At 36.9% G+C, this 15,966-nt stretch overlaps 1 protein-coding gene across 3 annotated transcripts in view; it reads right to left on the bottom strand.

Annotated features, from left to right (window-relative positions):
- Positions 1 to 15,966, bottom strand: part of CHRM3 (cholinergic receptor muscarinic 3) — a 554,189-nt gene that overhangs the window by 240,251 nt on the left and 297,972 nt on the right. For 2 of the 3 annotated variants that reach the window (XM_069571618.1, XM_069571619.1), the window contains one exon: positions 11,159 to 11,261. In XM_069571618.1, coding sequence (XP_069427719.1) covers positions 11,159 to 11,256 — 98 coding nt within the window. In that variant the 5' untranslated portion in view covers positions 11,257 to 11,261. Of the gene's footprint in view, positions 1 to 11,158; positions 11,262 to 11,442; positions 11,879 to 15,966 lie in introns of those variants that run through there. The other variant, XM_069571620.1, reaches the window with a different exon arrangement.

The following is a 15,966-nucleotide window of genomic DNA, read 5'->3' as shown; positions in this document are numbered from 1 at the left end:
AGGTCTCCTGTTGGCCTGTAGGTGGGGAGCCCTCACTCTGGCATATCAAAGCTGTGTGACCTGAAGTTAGACATTTCAAAGTTTCTGGGGACGTCACTTTTTTTCATTTTTCCATTTTATGTCCGTTTCTTTGATGTAAATTTGAACCAGTAAGGGCCTTGGTGAGGTCTGAACTAAAATCACCATTCTCCAAACTCTTACCATACCCAGGCATTCCTCTTATATCTCATTGAATCCTTTAAGCAGAGTCTGTTCATAAAGTGGGCCTGATGACCTTTATTGGCAGAATGAATGGGAAAGCAGAAGCTAAGATAAGTCAAGAGACAGGGAAACACAATTTGTAGGTTTTAATCCAGGTCTTGAATCCAGAGTTGCTGAGTGCAAAACTGCTTACATCAACTGTACTACTTACTATGTGGAAGTACTGCTAAACCATAGATACACCAACATAGAACACTGTAAGTCTTAAAGGATAATCTTAGAATTCAAATAGACAGCAAATAAAACATTTAATATTGTTCTGAGAATGGAGTTTCAATAAAATTGAATAAAAGGTCTTTGGATCTTTGTATGGTAAAATATTTTAGGGAAAAACCCAAGACAATATATTTGAGTTAATGGGAAATATACATACATATACACACACTAATTATATACATTATTACTTACCAGTTATACTAGTCCCTTCTGCAAATAGCTCTGTGAAAAAGCATTGCAATATATATATTTTTTTTAAGTAAAAGAAGGTATAAAAACATTTTTTTTCCAGACTGGCAACCACTTTAGAAGCAGAGAATTTATGGATTACTGTAAAGTACTAAGTATGGCATGATGCACTAACAGTAGTATCTGATGGTGGTAAGAATATAAGGTGGCACTAGTAGTAAAGAACCCATCTGCCAATGCAGGAGACATTAAGAGATGCGAGATCCCAGGGTCGAAAAGATCCGCTGGAGGAGAGCATGGCAACCCACTCCAGTATTCTTCCCTGGAGAATCCCATGGACAGAGGAGCCTGGCGTGCTATGGTCCACAGAGTCACAAAGAGTCAAACACGACTGAAGTGATTTAGCATGCATCTATTTATATTTCTTGAGTGCAATTGATTAAAAGAGGTCACATTTACATTACTAAAGACAGGTTTTTATAACTGTGATATGAAGACTACAGATTTGTTTCCTGTTCCATACTAAACAGTTTGAAACTTAGAATGGATTTAACTACGTAGTGAAATTTTTTTTTAAAGTGTATCTATTATAAATATCAATATGTTCTAATTTACTCATAAGGATATGTTCTGACATTACCACATGATGTTATTGTTCTGGAACATTCCCTCTCATAACAATACTGATGAATAACCTCTGAAGGCAATATCAGGGGTACACAGGTAACATTAGCTTCCATTAAAAAATTGTTAACAAATAGAGTCAGAGATCAAATATAAAACATGTAGATACTTTCTTAGCAAAAGCAAACCAATTATTTATTCTAGGGCATTAGAAAACACATCTCGCAACTCATTGATTTTCCTCCAAATTACTATAATTGTTAAAATACAGTATTAGTAAAAAAAAAATCCAAAATAATGTTCCTGGTAACCCAGCACATATCAGGCAATCAATACTAATTTATTTAATGAATGGACAATATTTGACCTTAAGTGATTCCAACCAGTCCATTCTGAAGGAGATCAGCCCTGGGATTTCTTTGGCAGGAACGATGCTAAAGCTGAAACTCCAGTATTTTGGCCACCTCATGTGAAGAGCTGACTTATTGGAAAAGACTCTGATGCTGGGAGGGTTTGAGGGCAGGAGGAGAAGGGGATGACAGAGGATGAGATGGCTGGATGGCATCACTGACTCGATGGACGCGACTCTGAGTGAACTCCGGGAGTTGGTGATGGACAGGGAGGCCTGGCATGCTGTGATTCATGGGGTTGCAAAGAGTCGGACACGACTGAGCAACTGAACTGAACTGAACTGAACTGATAGCTTTTTTCTTAATACCTTAAATTTTTCCAAGTTCCTATATTAATAAGTAAAGTGGAATGTGAATGACACTACATCTTTTAAAAGTATTAAAGTTTTTGGAGTCACCTTCTGAAACACTACATTTTTCTCTATTTGGACTTTTTCCCAACTAAAAAGGGTGAGAGTGTGAAAGCTCAAGTTAATGAAACTCATTCCTAATCTTTTTGGATGCTCCAGAATACTGGGCAAATTAATTTACTGCATCATTTCCCTAGCTGCTAGGAAATGATAAATCAGGAGGGATTCATGGATCACTTAGTATTTATTCAACATACAATAAAGCATTTGCTTAGTGACTCTTTGTACTGCCATTAGGAAATACTATGATGAATATGATGTTGGTGCCAGTACTCAAGGAATTCAGTCTCAGGGGAAAACAATAAAGAAAATCAATAAGTTGCAATACAGAGCTATAAGTGCTGGGTAACCATGAAGCTAGCAGGGGTTTGGGGAAGAACATGGTGAACTTTGCCTGGGGAGAAGATGAGCAGGGCATGGGGGAAGGTATCAATGAACCATGGAGATTTCATTTGGATCTTGAAAATGAACACACATTTGGCAGGAAAGGGGGTTCAGTGTACTCCAGGCAGAATGATGAGTAGATGCAAGCAATTTCCTGTATAATTTTAGGAAACAAACAGTGGAGTGTGGAGTATATACAGGAGTCATGGAAGAGAGTAGTCTATATGACCTTTCATAGAAACTCAGTCGTGAAACCAGTTGAGTTTCCTCCTCTGTTATGAGCAACAAACACGGTTTCAGACATTGCCCAATATCCTCCTAGGGAACAAAATCATTCTCAAAATCGTTGATAAGCACTGGTTAGGAGGAAAAGGATTATGCTTTAAGTAAGAAAAAGTTCTGGTATCACAGTTTACCCTTCTTATTAGTAAGCAGATAGGAATGATTCATGACATTATTTTTCTCTAACACATTTTTCCTTGTTATATGTAAAGAAAGGCTATTACTTATCTCACAGGGCAACTGTGAAGATTAAATAAGATATTCTGAAGAGATGATATGTGTTAGGGGACTCAAAGAGGGACTGGCTCATGACAGTGCCTTGTAAAATGTGAGATGGGCCAGCAGATTAAAGGGGAGACTCAACTGTGTCAATTGCTTTGCAGTGTACAGATAATCAGATTAGTTTGAGACAGTTTTTGTTAGTTGAAAAATGTCCCAGAAAGATAGCTTTCAGCACCACCAGGATCATGTTTTGTTCACAACTCTTTTTAAATCTCTTTTTTCCTAAATAGGAACTAAATGTATTACAACCAGAAGTTAATTCAGAATGACCTCAAAGTCATAAGTAACTCATGGAAGTATAACATAAGTTGAGATTTTGGCCACTCATTACTTGGTTCTATTTGCCATCATTGTTTTTTTTTTTTTTTTTTTTACTACTGTGTGTAGTTTATAATGCAGTATTTGGAAATAAGCTATATGTTAATATAATTATATAAGTCATTTACCAGGAAGATAGAGCTTTATTTTTTAAATGACATTTAAAAATAGATCTATATCAGCTGGTTTTTCAAACTGAAAATGTCTTCAATCTTTTAAGACCAGAATTCATGGTACTAGGCATTCTTAACTTGCAAAATATGACTCCTTTTAAAATAATTAAATTGTGAGCCATGCTTTTAGAAGATCAATCATGACAAGTTTTACATTGCAAAGGATTTGATAGAAGATTTAAAATGGGGAAGATTTCAAGAATAGGACGATATAAAGCTTGTGCCATGAATCCACAAAATTGCTATCTCGGAAAATAAGCAGCACTTAAATGGCAACCCACTCCCGTATTCTTGCCTGGAGTATTCCATGGACAGAGAAGCCTAGTGGGTTACAGTCCATGGGGTCACAAGAGAGTCAGACACAACTGAGTGACTAACACACTTATTCTCTTAGTTCAATGGTCTCAAAGAAAATATAGACTTATTTTTTTCCCCAAAGCTCAAAGAGTAAGAAATTAAAGATACATCTATAAAGTAGTAGCTAATCTAATAAATAAAAACAGTGAAGACAAATACATAATTTTATGCCAAAGGAAAAAACTACCAAAATTTAAATCACAGCAGGATCCTCTATGATCCACCTCCCAGAATTCTGGAAATAAAAGCAAAAATAAACAAATGGGATGTTTGGGAATGCATGTAAGAATTAAAGATTTTAAAAATTAAAAAATAAAAAACTAAAATTAAAAAAAAATCATCTGAATTCAAAAAAAAAAAATAAATAAAATTAAAAGCTTCTGCACAACAAAGGAAAATATAAGCAAGGTGAAAAGACAGCCTTCTGAATGGGAGAAAATAATAGCAAATGAAGCAACTGACAAACAACTAATCTCAAAAATATACAAGCAACTTATGCAGCTCAACTCCAGAAAAATAAATGACCCAATCAAAAAATGGGCCAAAGAACTAAATAGACATGTCTCCAAAGAAGACATACGGATGGCTAACAAACACATGAGAAGATGCTCAACATCACTCATTATTAGAGAAATGCAAATCAAAACCACAGTGAGGTACCACTTCACACCAGTCAGAATGGCTGCTATCCAAAAATCTGCAAGCAATAAATGCTGGAGAGGGTGTGGAGAAAAGGGAACCCTCCTACACTGTTGGTGGGAATGCAAACTAGTACAGCCACTATGGAGAACAGTGTGGAGATTCCTTAAAAAATTGCAAATAGAACTACCTTATGACCCAGCAATCCCACTGCTGGGCATACACACTGAGGAAACCAGAATTGAAAGAGACACATGTACCCCAATGTTCATCGCAGCACTGTTTATAATAGCCAGGACATGGAAACAACCTAGATATCTATCAGCAGATGAATGGATAAGAAAGCTGTGGTACATATACACAATGGAGTATTACTCAGCCATTAAAAAGAATTCATTTGAATCAGTTCTGATGAGATGGATGAAACTGGAGCCGATTATACAGAGTGAAGTAAGCCAGAAAGAAAAACACCAATACAGTATACTAACACATATATATGGAATTTAGAAAGATGGCAATGACGACCCTGTATGCAAGACAGCAAAAAAGACACAGATGTGTATAACGGACTTTTGGACTCAGAGGGAGAGGGAGAGGGTGGGATGATTTGGGAGAATGGCATTCTAACATGTATACTATCATGTAAGAATTGAATCGCCAGTCTATGTCTGACGCAGGATACAGCATGCTTGGGGCTGGTGCATGGGGATGACCCAGAGAGATGTTATGGGGAGGGAGGTGGGAGGGGGGTTCATGTTTGGGAACACATGTAAGAATTAAAGATTTTAAAATTAAAAAAATTAAAAAAAATAATAAAATCTTCTCAACTTTTATGAGACCCTAGTCAACAATTTTGCAACTATAGCTTCTACTTGATTTCATAAAACAGCATTTAAAATTTAGTGTGGATAGTGGTAAAGAACAAAAAATAAAATCAAGCTCTCTGAGCATGCTGAGGTTCAAAGGCCAATGGAATTCACTATATAAATTCAGACTTCAATGGTTTTGTTTCAATCGTCTGTGAAGCACAACCATAAATATAAATAAAAAGAGGCTGATGATAAATACACATAGTTCAGGACAGCTGTATCTCATTCCTACATCCATGATCCTCAAATGTGAGTCCAATGGTCCCATAGTATGATAAGTACTCTTTTCCCTTCCATTCCTGTCAGGTATGTAATTTCTCTGTTTACAGAATGAGTATTTAAATGTTAGGCAAATATATCTTTTTTCAGATAAGAGAATTGTTCAACAAAATTTGGCTTTAGCCCCCAATACACCTAGAGTCAAGTCTGATGATCATCACAGCAACTGTTGTTCTGCCTAATTGTGATTGATATTTATTTCTCTTGATTCTGCAGTTTTATTTATATTTGTTGTTTCTTAATTTTCTATTTCATTGATAATTATTCTGCCATAATTTTCTATTTCATTCATCTTTTCATAATCTATCTAAAATATTTTAATGTATAAAAAAGCAGAGTACAGATACATTAGTCACAATCACAAGTGAATAGTGGAGAATGAAAATGTTTAAAGGATAAACAACTAATAATATAAAGAAAGACGTGTTTGAACATTAAAGTGGCTAAGTTAAATATGAGGATGTTTCCAATTTAAGAATACTTATAATTAAAGTTATCATTGATCATATTATTAATATTCAGATAAAGTAAAATAATGTAAGTATCTCTCCAATATGGGAATATAATTGAAGGATCCTAAATATATGAAATTACTTTTCCTTGAGGCACAGTACGTTGTGATACTAAGAAAACAACTTAATTTCAAAGTGAAATTTCATATCCTTCTGAGAAAAATAATTTTACGTATGAAGGGCTTATATTACTGTTGGCTAATATGATCATCACATCCATTTGGACTATCTAATCAGTTTCTAAAATGCAAAAGTGAAGCAATGTAAAGCATATGGACTTAACTGGGTTTGAGCTTTGCCAAGAAAAGTCAAAGATTGAATAGATAAGTAGATGGAGGCATAGGAATAATTCAAGCACTTCCTAGAGAGTTTACTTGGGCAGCATATTGCATGATCAGACAACATTAGACTCTGTTCAGTTATAAGTGCAGCTGTTTCTGTACTAGACTAATATTTATCAAAATACTGTAGTATTTTACCTTAATGTCCCACATGCCCCTAGCAAAGTTTTTAAAGATAAGGTACCTGAACCAGGAGTCTTTAGACTAGAACACCCTCTTAACATGGCAGTTAAAAAAGATTTTAAAGATGAAAACTTCAGTGAAGGAGAAAGGGAAGTGAACAGCCATGCCTTAATGAAATCAGGATGAGCTGCTCACCAAAATATTAGATTTACTGGCCCTTTGACTTTGTCCAAATCCTTTAAAAATGATGCCCATCTCTCTCTGCTTCCACAGAGCATATCAGATATAATATCAACTCTGATGAATCACCATTTTTATTTGTCATTATTTTATATATCTAGTTCACTGGCTAAGTCAGTTCCTAGCTTCAGCACAATTTCATCTGCTTGTATCTAAAATTAAAACACATTTGCATTATTCATCATTCATTTCACAAACATTTACTAAAGTCTAATATGGTTCAAGCATGCAGGATCCTGGAAGAATATATCTTTTGTTCCAAAATGTTCATTCTCAAAAGTCAACACAAAGTGCTAGAGGAATGATAGAACAAGAAAAAGTCTGATATAACAGTAAATATCTAAGACAAACATGCATATTTTTGAAGCCATTTGATGTATACATATAACATAATACATATCTTCACAATCAATTCAGCATCCTTATTGTTCCTGCCTTAAAGTAAATATAGGATACATTTACCTTTTACTTTAGATTTTTAAAAATGAATCCTAGTTAGTTTAGGGAACTTCTCTGATTAAAGTGAATTAATGGCAAGTGAAAAATAATAGTAGAAATATAACATGAGCTATGCTTAACCCAAGGTTCATTTCAGACACTATTAATTTCCTTCTCGATAGCTGTTTCATGTGGTGACAATAAGATTTTAATATTCCTCTGTCCATATCCCAGGCACTCAGTGATACAAAGAATTTAGAAAAATGGATTTATCTTATTAGAAAAGCTTTGCATGTCCTAATGTAAAACCTTAAAACCTAATGGTCATCACTGCCTGAATCCTTTCAAGCGATTTCTAAAATGGCATGAAAAGAATCTGTGGCCCCATTACAAACCTACTCACCACAAAGAAAAATTATACACATGGCCAGTTCATCTTGATTTCCAAAGGAAAAACAAAGGCATCTCATTAACAAAAACTATTTCCCTGATGGCTCAGACAGTAAAGAACACATTTGCATTATTCATCGTTCATTTCACAAACATTTACTAAAGTCTATGTTCAGTCCCTGCAGCAGGGAGGAGGCCTGGGTTCAGTCCCTGGGTCAGGAAGATCCCCTGGAGAAGGGATTGGTTACCCACTCCAGTGTTCTTGCCAGGAGAATTCTGTGGACAGAGGAATTTAACTCTAGGGATGCTCAGTGAGTATGTGCTTGTGCCTCTCTCTGTATTTTGTTTGCCACTTGTCCTCCAAAATAAACATTTAGGAAAGAAGTGAAAATGTCAATTGTTTCTTTAGATGTAAGACAGCTCTGCCCAGACATATATTTGGGTAAGCTAGGACCCTAAGGTAAAGTGGATAACTGTGTCTCAGGCATTAATTCAACACCTCAGGCTATAACATCTTTATTGATCTCCATTACCTGAATGCCATAGGCACATTTTTGTCTTAACACAACTCCTTGAACTTTTTATAATGTCAGTAGTGAAGCACTGATGGTTTTATACTCAAAAAAATAATTGTCACCTGTATGAAATAAAACTTGATTACAGTGTGCACAAGGGGTACTGACATGGACACAAGTTCCACTCAGCTTCAGAGCAGTTTGCATTTATTGATTTATTTTTAAACTCTGAATAAAATAACATCACTATATGTCAGAAGGTGTCTTTTATGAAAAGTTTCTGATGCCACCTTATCTTCTTCCCTCGCAATGGGAAGCATATCCTCTCCAGTTACGGGGGGGGGGGGGGGGGGTGGAGTCTAAAGGAAAGTCTCCAGCAGCTACCTCTATGGCCCACACCACCTCTACACAGTCATTTTGAAAAAGAAAAGTCTCTACTGCAGCTCAAGTAAATAGCTGGATTTATGTTATTTGTTGGTGACATGGAGGAACTGTGTGTCACAGCAGCAAGAGAGATGATTCCATGTATAACTACTAACCCTGACAAACACACACCCCTAATTCAGTCAGTCCGCCTAAAATTTTACTAGCTTCAGCTTACTTTGCTGGGTGGATCATGCAACTAGGAAGAAGTGACATTTAATAAACACTGATGGCTGTGCACTAACATTAATCTTATAATAATGTCACTTCCAGGCTATAACCCCCCTTTGCTCCTGACAGCAGTGTGACATCAGGACACTGACTGGGTGGCAATTTGTAGAAGTCAGGGATGCTTTTGGCCCATGGGTCACTGCCTGTAGGAGTAGGCAGGCAGAAGATACTGTCAGATTAGGCAATAGGCCTCATGTGCAATAGGCCCCCCATTTGCTTCTGATATTTAATGCTCCAATGACTTAATCCTTCAACAAAGCCTCAACTCAGATTCTTCATTCAACCAAGGTATCAATGATCATCATCAGCTCTTATCATTATTGTTATTATTATTGAAGAGGTTCAAGCATGCATTAACTAGGTATGTTCAATTCTGAAACAGTGACTCTGGCTGTTGGGTGGGGATGGAACTGAACAAAGACGAGAACAGAAATGAGAAGGTGATTTAGCGATGATGGTACAAAACTGTTAAGACCAGAAAGTGGTGAGTGTGACTTGGACTCGGGGCATGGCCATTGCCATACAGGGACAGAGGAAGATGTCAGGGCAGCGGTTCTAAATCTTGGTTGCATATCAGGATCATCTGAAGAACTTTCTACAGTTTTGAAGCCCAGTTCTACACTCAGAACTATTGGTTTAATTTTCTGGGTACAGCCTGAGCACCCAGGAAATTGCCTTTTCACACTGAGGCTGAGAACCACTGGGTGGTCACAGCAAGGCTTTGGAGGACTTGATGGGTAAGATGTGGAGAGGTTAAGATGAGGGAGGTAGTTTGTATGACAGCTAGAATTTGGGCACAAGCAACTAATTTAATTCATTTCCAGAGAAAGAATATGGGAAGCCCAGATTTTTATGTGAACTCTTCTGATTTTTTGATTTGGCATTTTAAAAAATACATGTATTGATATATTAATTTTGTGTTAAGCAAAAAAGTAAAAGTGAAAAAAAACTCTATATAATAAACAACCTAAGAGAGCTGGAACATGCAGATGACTAGTTTCAAATTCTGCCTTAAATCAGGAAGGTTAAACTCTAATTATAGATTTAAGACTTTCAGAGAATGTAGAAGATAAATTCTCTGGAGAGTCAGGGAAACACGTCGATTAATTACTTGATACCTTATTAAGAATAAAGGTGACCTAGAGTATTTGGCACATGGCAACTGTGAATTTATTTTCTCCCTCCTTACCTCTCTTTCTCCCTCCTTCTCTCTCTTCCCCTCCCTCTTTCTAAGGAAGCAAAACATTTTTTTTCAAGGTCATGGGTTAAGGAGTACAGCATAACATTTTTTCCCCAGGGTCATAGGTTATATCTGATTAAGTCTCAAGGCTATGCTACTTCCCAAATGTGGTTTACAGCACACATTTTGGGAAGGAGGATTGGGCCGGGCAGCTTTACTTTTGAAAATACAATTTATATAGGCTGGACGCTTTTCTAAATACAAACCAAAATTTCAAAAAGTCTACAATAGTCCCCAAAATATTTTGAAAATTGAATACAACAAAGCAATGAATCTTATAATCAAGTATCTCTTAGAGCTAACATACCACTCCCCGCCCCCCGCACACACAGAGCACTCATCAAAGTAGACTGAACTGAATTAAATCAGGAGCTACACAGCTTATATCCCATGAGAATCTTATTTCAGAATGTCCCCTTCAAGATAACTCATAAAACAATAACACCTTCAAATACTGTATTTTTTGCCTTTATGTCATATTTATGTCATTTTACACCATGGGAATACTTGTCGCAAAAACTAAGAGGATCAAATAATCATTAATTAATTCCCATGTGCAGTCATTTAGTTTAAAATTTGGTACTTAGGTTTGTCTAAGATTGAACTATTTTGGAAAAAAAAGTTACATCTTTCTGTTAGATGTTAGACTTTTAGATACTATATTTATAAACATACCAGGGGATCTGTCATATTTCATATACTTGAGTTCCAAAGATTTATATATTAAATTCCATTATTTTCAGAGCCATATGAGCATGGAATTTCCATTCTCTACTGGCATGAATGTATTCTTAATTTGTATTAATCACACAACAAAGGAAATGAAGGGTGTTGGGAAGTCTTGTAGGTCATATTATAAACACATGCTCTAAGCAGAAAACACAAAGATCACCTCTAATACATGAACTTTACTCTTCAGAACAAATTCCACTCTTAATCAACAACAAGAAAAGTGGAAATGGATATAACATCCATGGGTACTCAAAGGATGAGAAAGCAAACACTTACATACCTATTCCAGGTAGGATCCTCAAACCAATCCAATGTATCAAAGACTGTGCTGCGTGCTGAACTTTCCTTGTAGAAAGAAACCAGATGCCATGTCACCATGAAAGCTGAAAACCAGAAAAAGGAGGAGTAATCAAATCTAAAACAAGATAAAAGAAGCAGCAGGAAACTTGGGACCACTGAATTGTGAGATGGCATTTTAATGAAATCACAGGTTTCATAAATGGAGATTTATTCCAGTGTTTCCCCAAATGAATTTCCTCCAGAAACCTTTTCATCCCACAATACCTGTTAGTATCCTGCCACAGGAGTGATCCTCAGCAGTTACCGGGACAACGACTTGTGCACCGTACTTCTCCACAAGCGACACATCTCGTAGACTGTCATACGGTCACATGTTCTCAGTGTGAAACTTTCAATAATTAGGAGTACTTTATAAGCTTCCCCATTAAAATATGCACATAGGGCGCATGTATTTATATCACATACCGAGTGCTGAGTGTCGTTTCTTTCACAAGTTTCATAGCAAAGTAGTGAAGAATCATGAACCTGACCAGTACAATTTCTTTCATGGCGGTCAGTATCTGACATTCACTCATCATTCTGATCAATATTTACCAAGGAAATAACAAGAACCAGATATCGGGTTGAGAAAATGAATAAGATTTGGTCCTGCCCTCAAAAATCCAAGTCCACTCAAGTAGGAAAGGCCACACTTGGACCCACAGCAACCCTGACGATGAAGTCATTGTGTCCACGGTGCAGACAGGACCCACGGGTGTGACGCAAAGCAGAGGGTCGGCAAGCCAAGCCTTGAGTGGTGAGTAGGAGAGGAACAGACAGACAAAGGGAGACGGGGGCGAGGTGGGGGGAGGAGGGTGTTATTCAGGCAGCATGTTCAAACACAGGAAGCTGTGAGGGAGAATGGCATGTTCTGAAAGCTGCCTTATATCGGGTCTACAATAATGTGAGGGAACAGAACATGCACAAAGGAAGCGGCAGAACATCCTCTTAGAGATTTAAATAACCATAAATCAGCCCAACAGTACAGACACAAGCACCCACCCAAATAACTGTATACAATTTGAAACTATTCCCTAACTCCTGTACACATGTCATCTCATCCTGGACTCACAAGGTTGAGGGGCCCACCCAAGACCAGAAAGTGATTTGTATAAATAAGCTCACTTTTTTAGATTCTGAATGTAAGTGATATCATATGATATTTGTCTTTCTCTGTCTGACTTACTTTACTTAATATGACAATTTCTGGGTCTACCCATTGCTGCAAGTGGCACTATTTCATTCTTTTTAATGACTGAGTAATACTGTTGGTGTTTAGATGCTAAGTCGTTTCTCACTCTTTTGCAACCCCATGGACTGTAGCCTACCAGGCTCCTCTGTCCATGAGATATCCCAGGAAAGAATATTTGACTGGGTTGTCATTTCCTTCTCCAGGGGATCTTCCCGACCCAGGGATCAAACTTGCCTCTTCTACACTGGCAGGCAGGTTCTTCACCACTGAGCCATCAGGAAAGCCCATGACTAATATACTTATTTACAAAACAGAAATAAGACTCATAGACATAGGCAACAAACTTACGGCTACCAAAAAGGAATAAAGGGGAGGGATAAATTGGGAATTTGCAATTAACAGATATGAACTACTATATAAATTAGATAAACAAGGACATACTGCGTAGCACAGGGAACTTTACTCAATACCTTGTAATAACCTATCATGGAAAAGAATCTGAAAAATTTCATATATATATGTTTTATATATATATATAATGTGTGTATACATATATATGTAAATAAAACATAATCACTGCTGTACACTGAATCACTACAAATCAACTATATTCAACACAAAATAATAATAAAAGAAACGAAAAGAAAACTTCATATAATTGGGGAAAAAATTGATTCACGTAGACAAGTCTAGTCCCCCTCTGTGCAGGGAGAGGGGTGTAGCATGTGGTATGACATCCTATTTCGTGACATATGTTTTCCTGATTGCACTGCAGTTCAGACTCCAGGCACAAACAAAGTGCTGCCACCATCACCTTTCCTGTTTCCAGTTTTAGGAAAGCAAGCATGGGGTAGAAAGATTATGATTAGTTCATGTGTTTTCACCCCCTGGGTTTTGATATGTTTAAAAAAGACTTCTCGGTGCAGCCATATTGAAGGCAAGACTGGCGACTGCGTACTGTTCAGCAACCGTGGAGAATCTGGTGGTTGTCTACACTCAGCTCTGATCCTCAGATGCCCTCTGTGTAACTGTTACATACGTGCCTTGCTCAGGCCTCCTGGATTTTGCTTCTGACTTCATCAGCACTTTAATAACTTTGCTGATGTAGTGTGTGGATAAAAGGGCTTTGCACTGTGGTCAGAGGTTGGATTAGTGCATCTATTCAGAGAGGAAGAGAGGCCAGCAGTCATTTGTAACATATGAAAATGGGGAGAGCCAGCACAAGATGGGGGAAATGCAGGTTTAGTAATATAAAAATGGAGAAACCTTGTCTACGACACATAGGTTATGTAAGAAAAAAATCTAAAGAGGGCCTGTGATGTTCTCCAAGGGACAAGAAATATAGTTGCTGAGGTCGGAAAGACTGGAGAGGGATTTTTTCCTTCCTCTTCTTCCTCCTCCTCCCACTTTTCCTCTTCTAAACCCCTAAAGTGAAACTGTTTAGAATACATTTTATTCAGTTCAATTTCTCATCATTAGCGTGAGACTGGAAAATCTTGTGGTAGCCCCCAAATCTCCTCACCCTCATGAAATAGGCTATAAGCTTTTATTTTCAATGCTTCTCCAATTGAGAAACTGTATGCCTGTTATAGGCTTCCTGAGACCTTATAACATATTAGGAATTATTTTAGCTTTAAAGAAGCGTGGTTGCTTAAAAAGGCAGCTTCTGCTACAGAGGCTTTCGAGACAGAAACCAATTCCAGGCAACAGATGAGCAATAATGCCTAGAGAACGGACAAGCATTAGATGTAAGACAGACAAAATCCAAGTGACACTACCACCCAGATATGCAGCTTGCAGCTATGCTCTTGTGTTGCAGTTGCTTGACAAACCACACTCGTTATCACAGAAGTAAGCTTGTTCTTGGGCACTGGCAGCAGAGAGCAGATGAAGCAGAGACATCACCCAAAACCAAAGCAAGGAAGCAAATAAACAAATCAAAATATCTCTGAACAACCCAAAGGAAGAAAACTTGGACAAGTCATGTAAAGAGAAATTGAACTATGCACAAAATGCTAAAATGAGCAATTTACAGAACAATTTTATTCTGAGTATATTTCCCACTTGTTTGTATGGACACTTAAATTCAAGGGGTCTGATAGATTTGACCTCCGTGATTTGTGGTATAATTCAGCACTTGCTGACATGGTAGAGACTGGTTCTCTGCAGAAACTTGACAATTAGCTCCTGTAAACTCTGGAATGAGAAATCAGGTTTTATGGAAATTTGCACAAAAACAACTTGAATGTTTAATCCACTGAAGAAGGAGTCAGGAGCAGGAGGGTTGATGGATGAAATGAAGGAGCCACAGACAGAGGGAAGGAAGATTAATAATTTCCTTTGTGGCGCAAACACACGAGGCATTGATGAATTCATCTGATCATTTCAACAGCTTTGTGAAGAAAATATCACTGTCACTAGTTTACAAATAGAGAAATTATAATTTTTTGATAGGCTAACCTACTTAATACACAATAAGAAGTGGCCTTCTTATTGCATTAACTAGATTGCATTAAATACAATTTTAAATAATAAAATGCAGCTGAGATTATTGGGAAGACAACTGATAGACTCACATATTTCAGTTGTATTATACATATGTAGAGCCCACTGAATCACTGCCTCACCCATACCTATATTTAGAGTCCTTAAATATATTCATATCTTTGGGCCTAGTAATCCACTAACAAATTATCTCAAGCAAACAATTCAAAATCAGGAAAATGTCATTGCAGCATTATTCATAATAGTGACTAATAAAACTATTTGTATATCCCACAGCAGGGCACCTAAGAAAATATGGGCATGTTGACTCCATAGTATATTCAGTTGCCATTAAAGTAACAATTAAGTCACAATACAGAGAAAGTGGTATATCAAATTATATGTTCTGATTATAAATAGGTACAAAATATATATGTGAATAAATACTAGCCACAGGACCAGAATAAAGAAAATTGTGGTACTAGGGTAGAGCAGTTATGAATACATTAAAAAATCTTAACACCATTGTCATAATATATTTTAAAGCTTTACTCATTTGAAATACCCACTCAGTAGAAATACAGACTCACAAACACGACATATTTAGAATATGTGTTTACAAGGTTAAATGGTTTCCAGCACACACAATATTATTTTGTTACATTGTTAACTATTTGATAGTGGAGGAAAGAGTTTGGAGATGGAGATATACTTAGGATGATGCTGAGATAAAATACATATATATTTTAGCAGAAGGTGGAATTCAGTTTCTTATAATGATGGTCCATGGAAAAATTAGGTAAGATTACAAAAACAAGACTTGTTAACATGATCACTAATGTACATGATTTTAAACAGATCTATGATCAACAGTCTTTTCCCGTTGTGCCATAGCTTTCATCTTCTTACATTCCCTCTGTCCCATTTCCTAAAATAAAAAAAAAAAGCTAAGGAAAATTGGCTAGCTGCAGAAATCTCCCATTTCTTCATTTTCTTCATTAAGACATCACCCGTCTCCCCAACAGGATCTCCTCCACTCCTGGGAGGCCATTTAGTCTTACCAGGGCAGGGCA

Source organism: Ovis canadensis, chromosome 25 (genome assembly GCF_042477335.2).
Source record: "Ovis canadensis isolate MfBH-ARS-UI-01 breed Bighorn chromosome 25, ARS-UI_OviCan_v2, whole genome shotgun sequence".
In the NCBI taxonomy this organism is placed as follows: Eukaryota; Metazoa; Chordata; class Mammalia; order Artiodactyla; family Bovidae; genus Ovis; species Ovis canadensis.
Note: the sequence above shows the minus strand (reverse complement) of the source record. Positions and strands in the feature narration are given on the sequence as shown.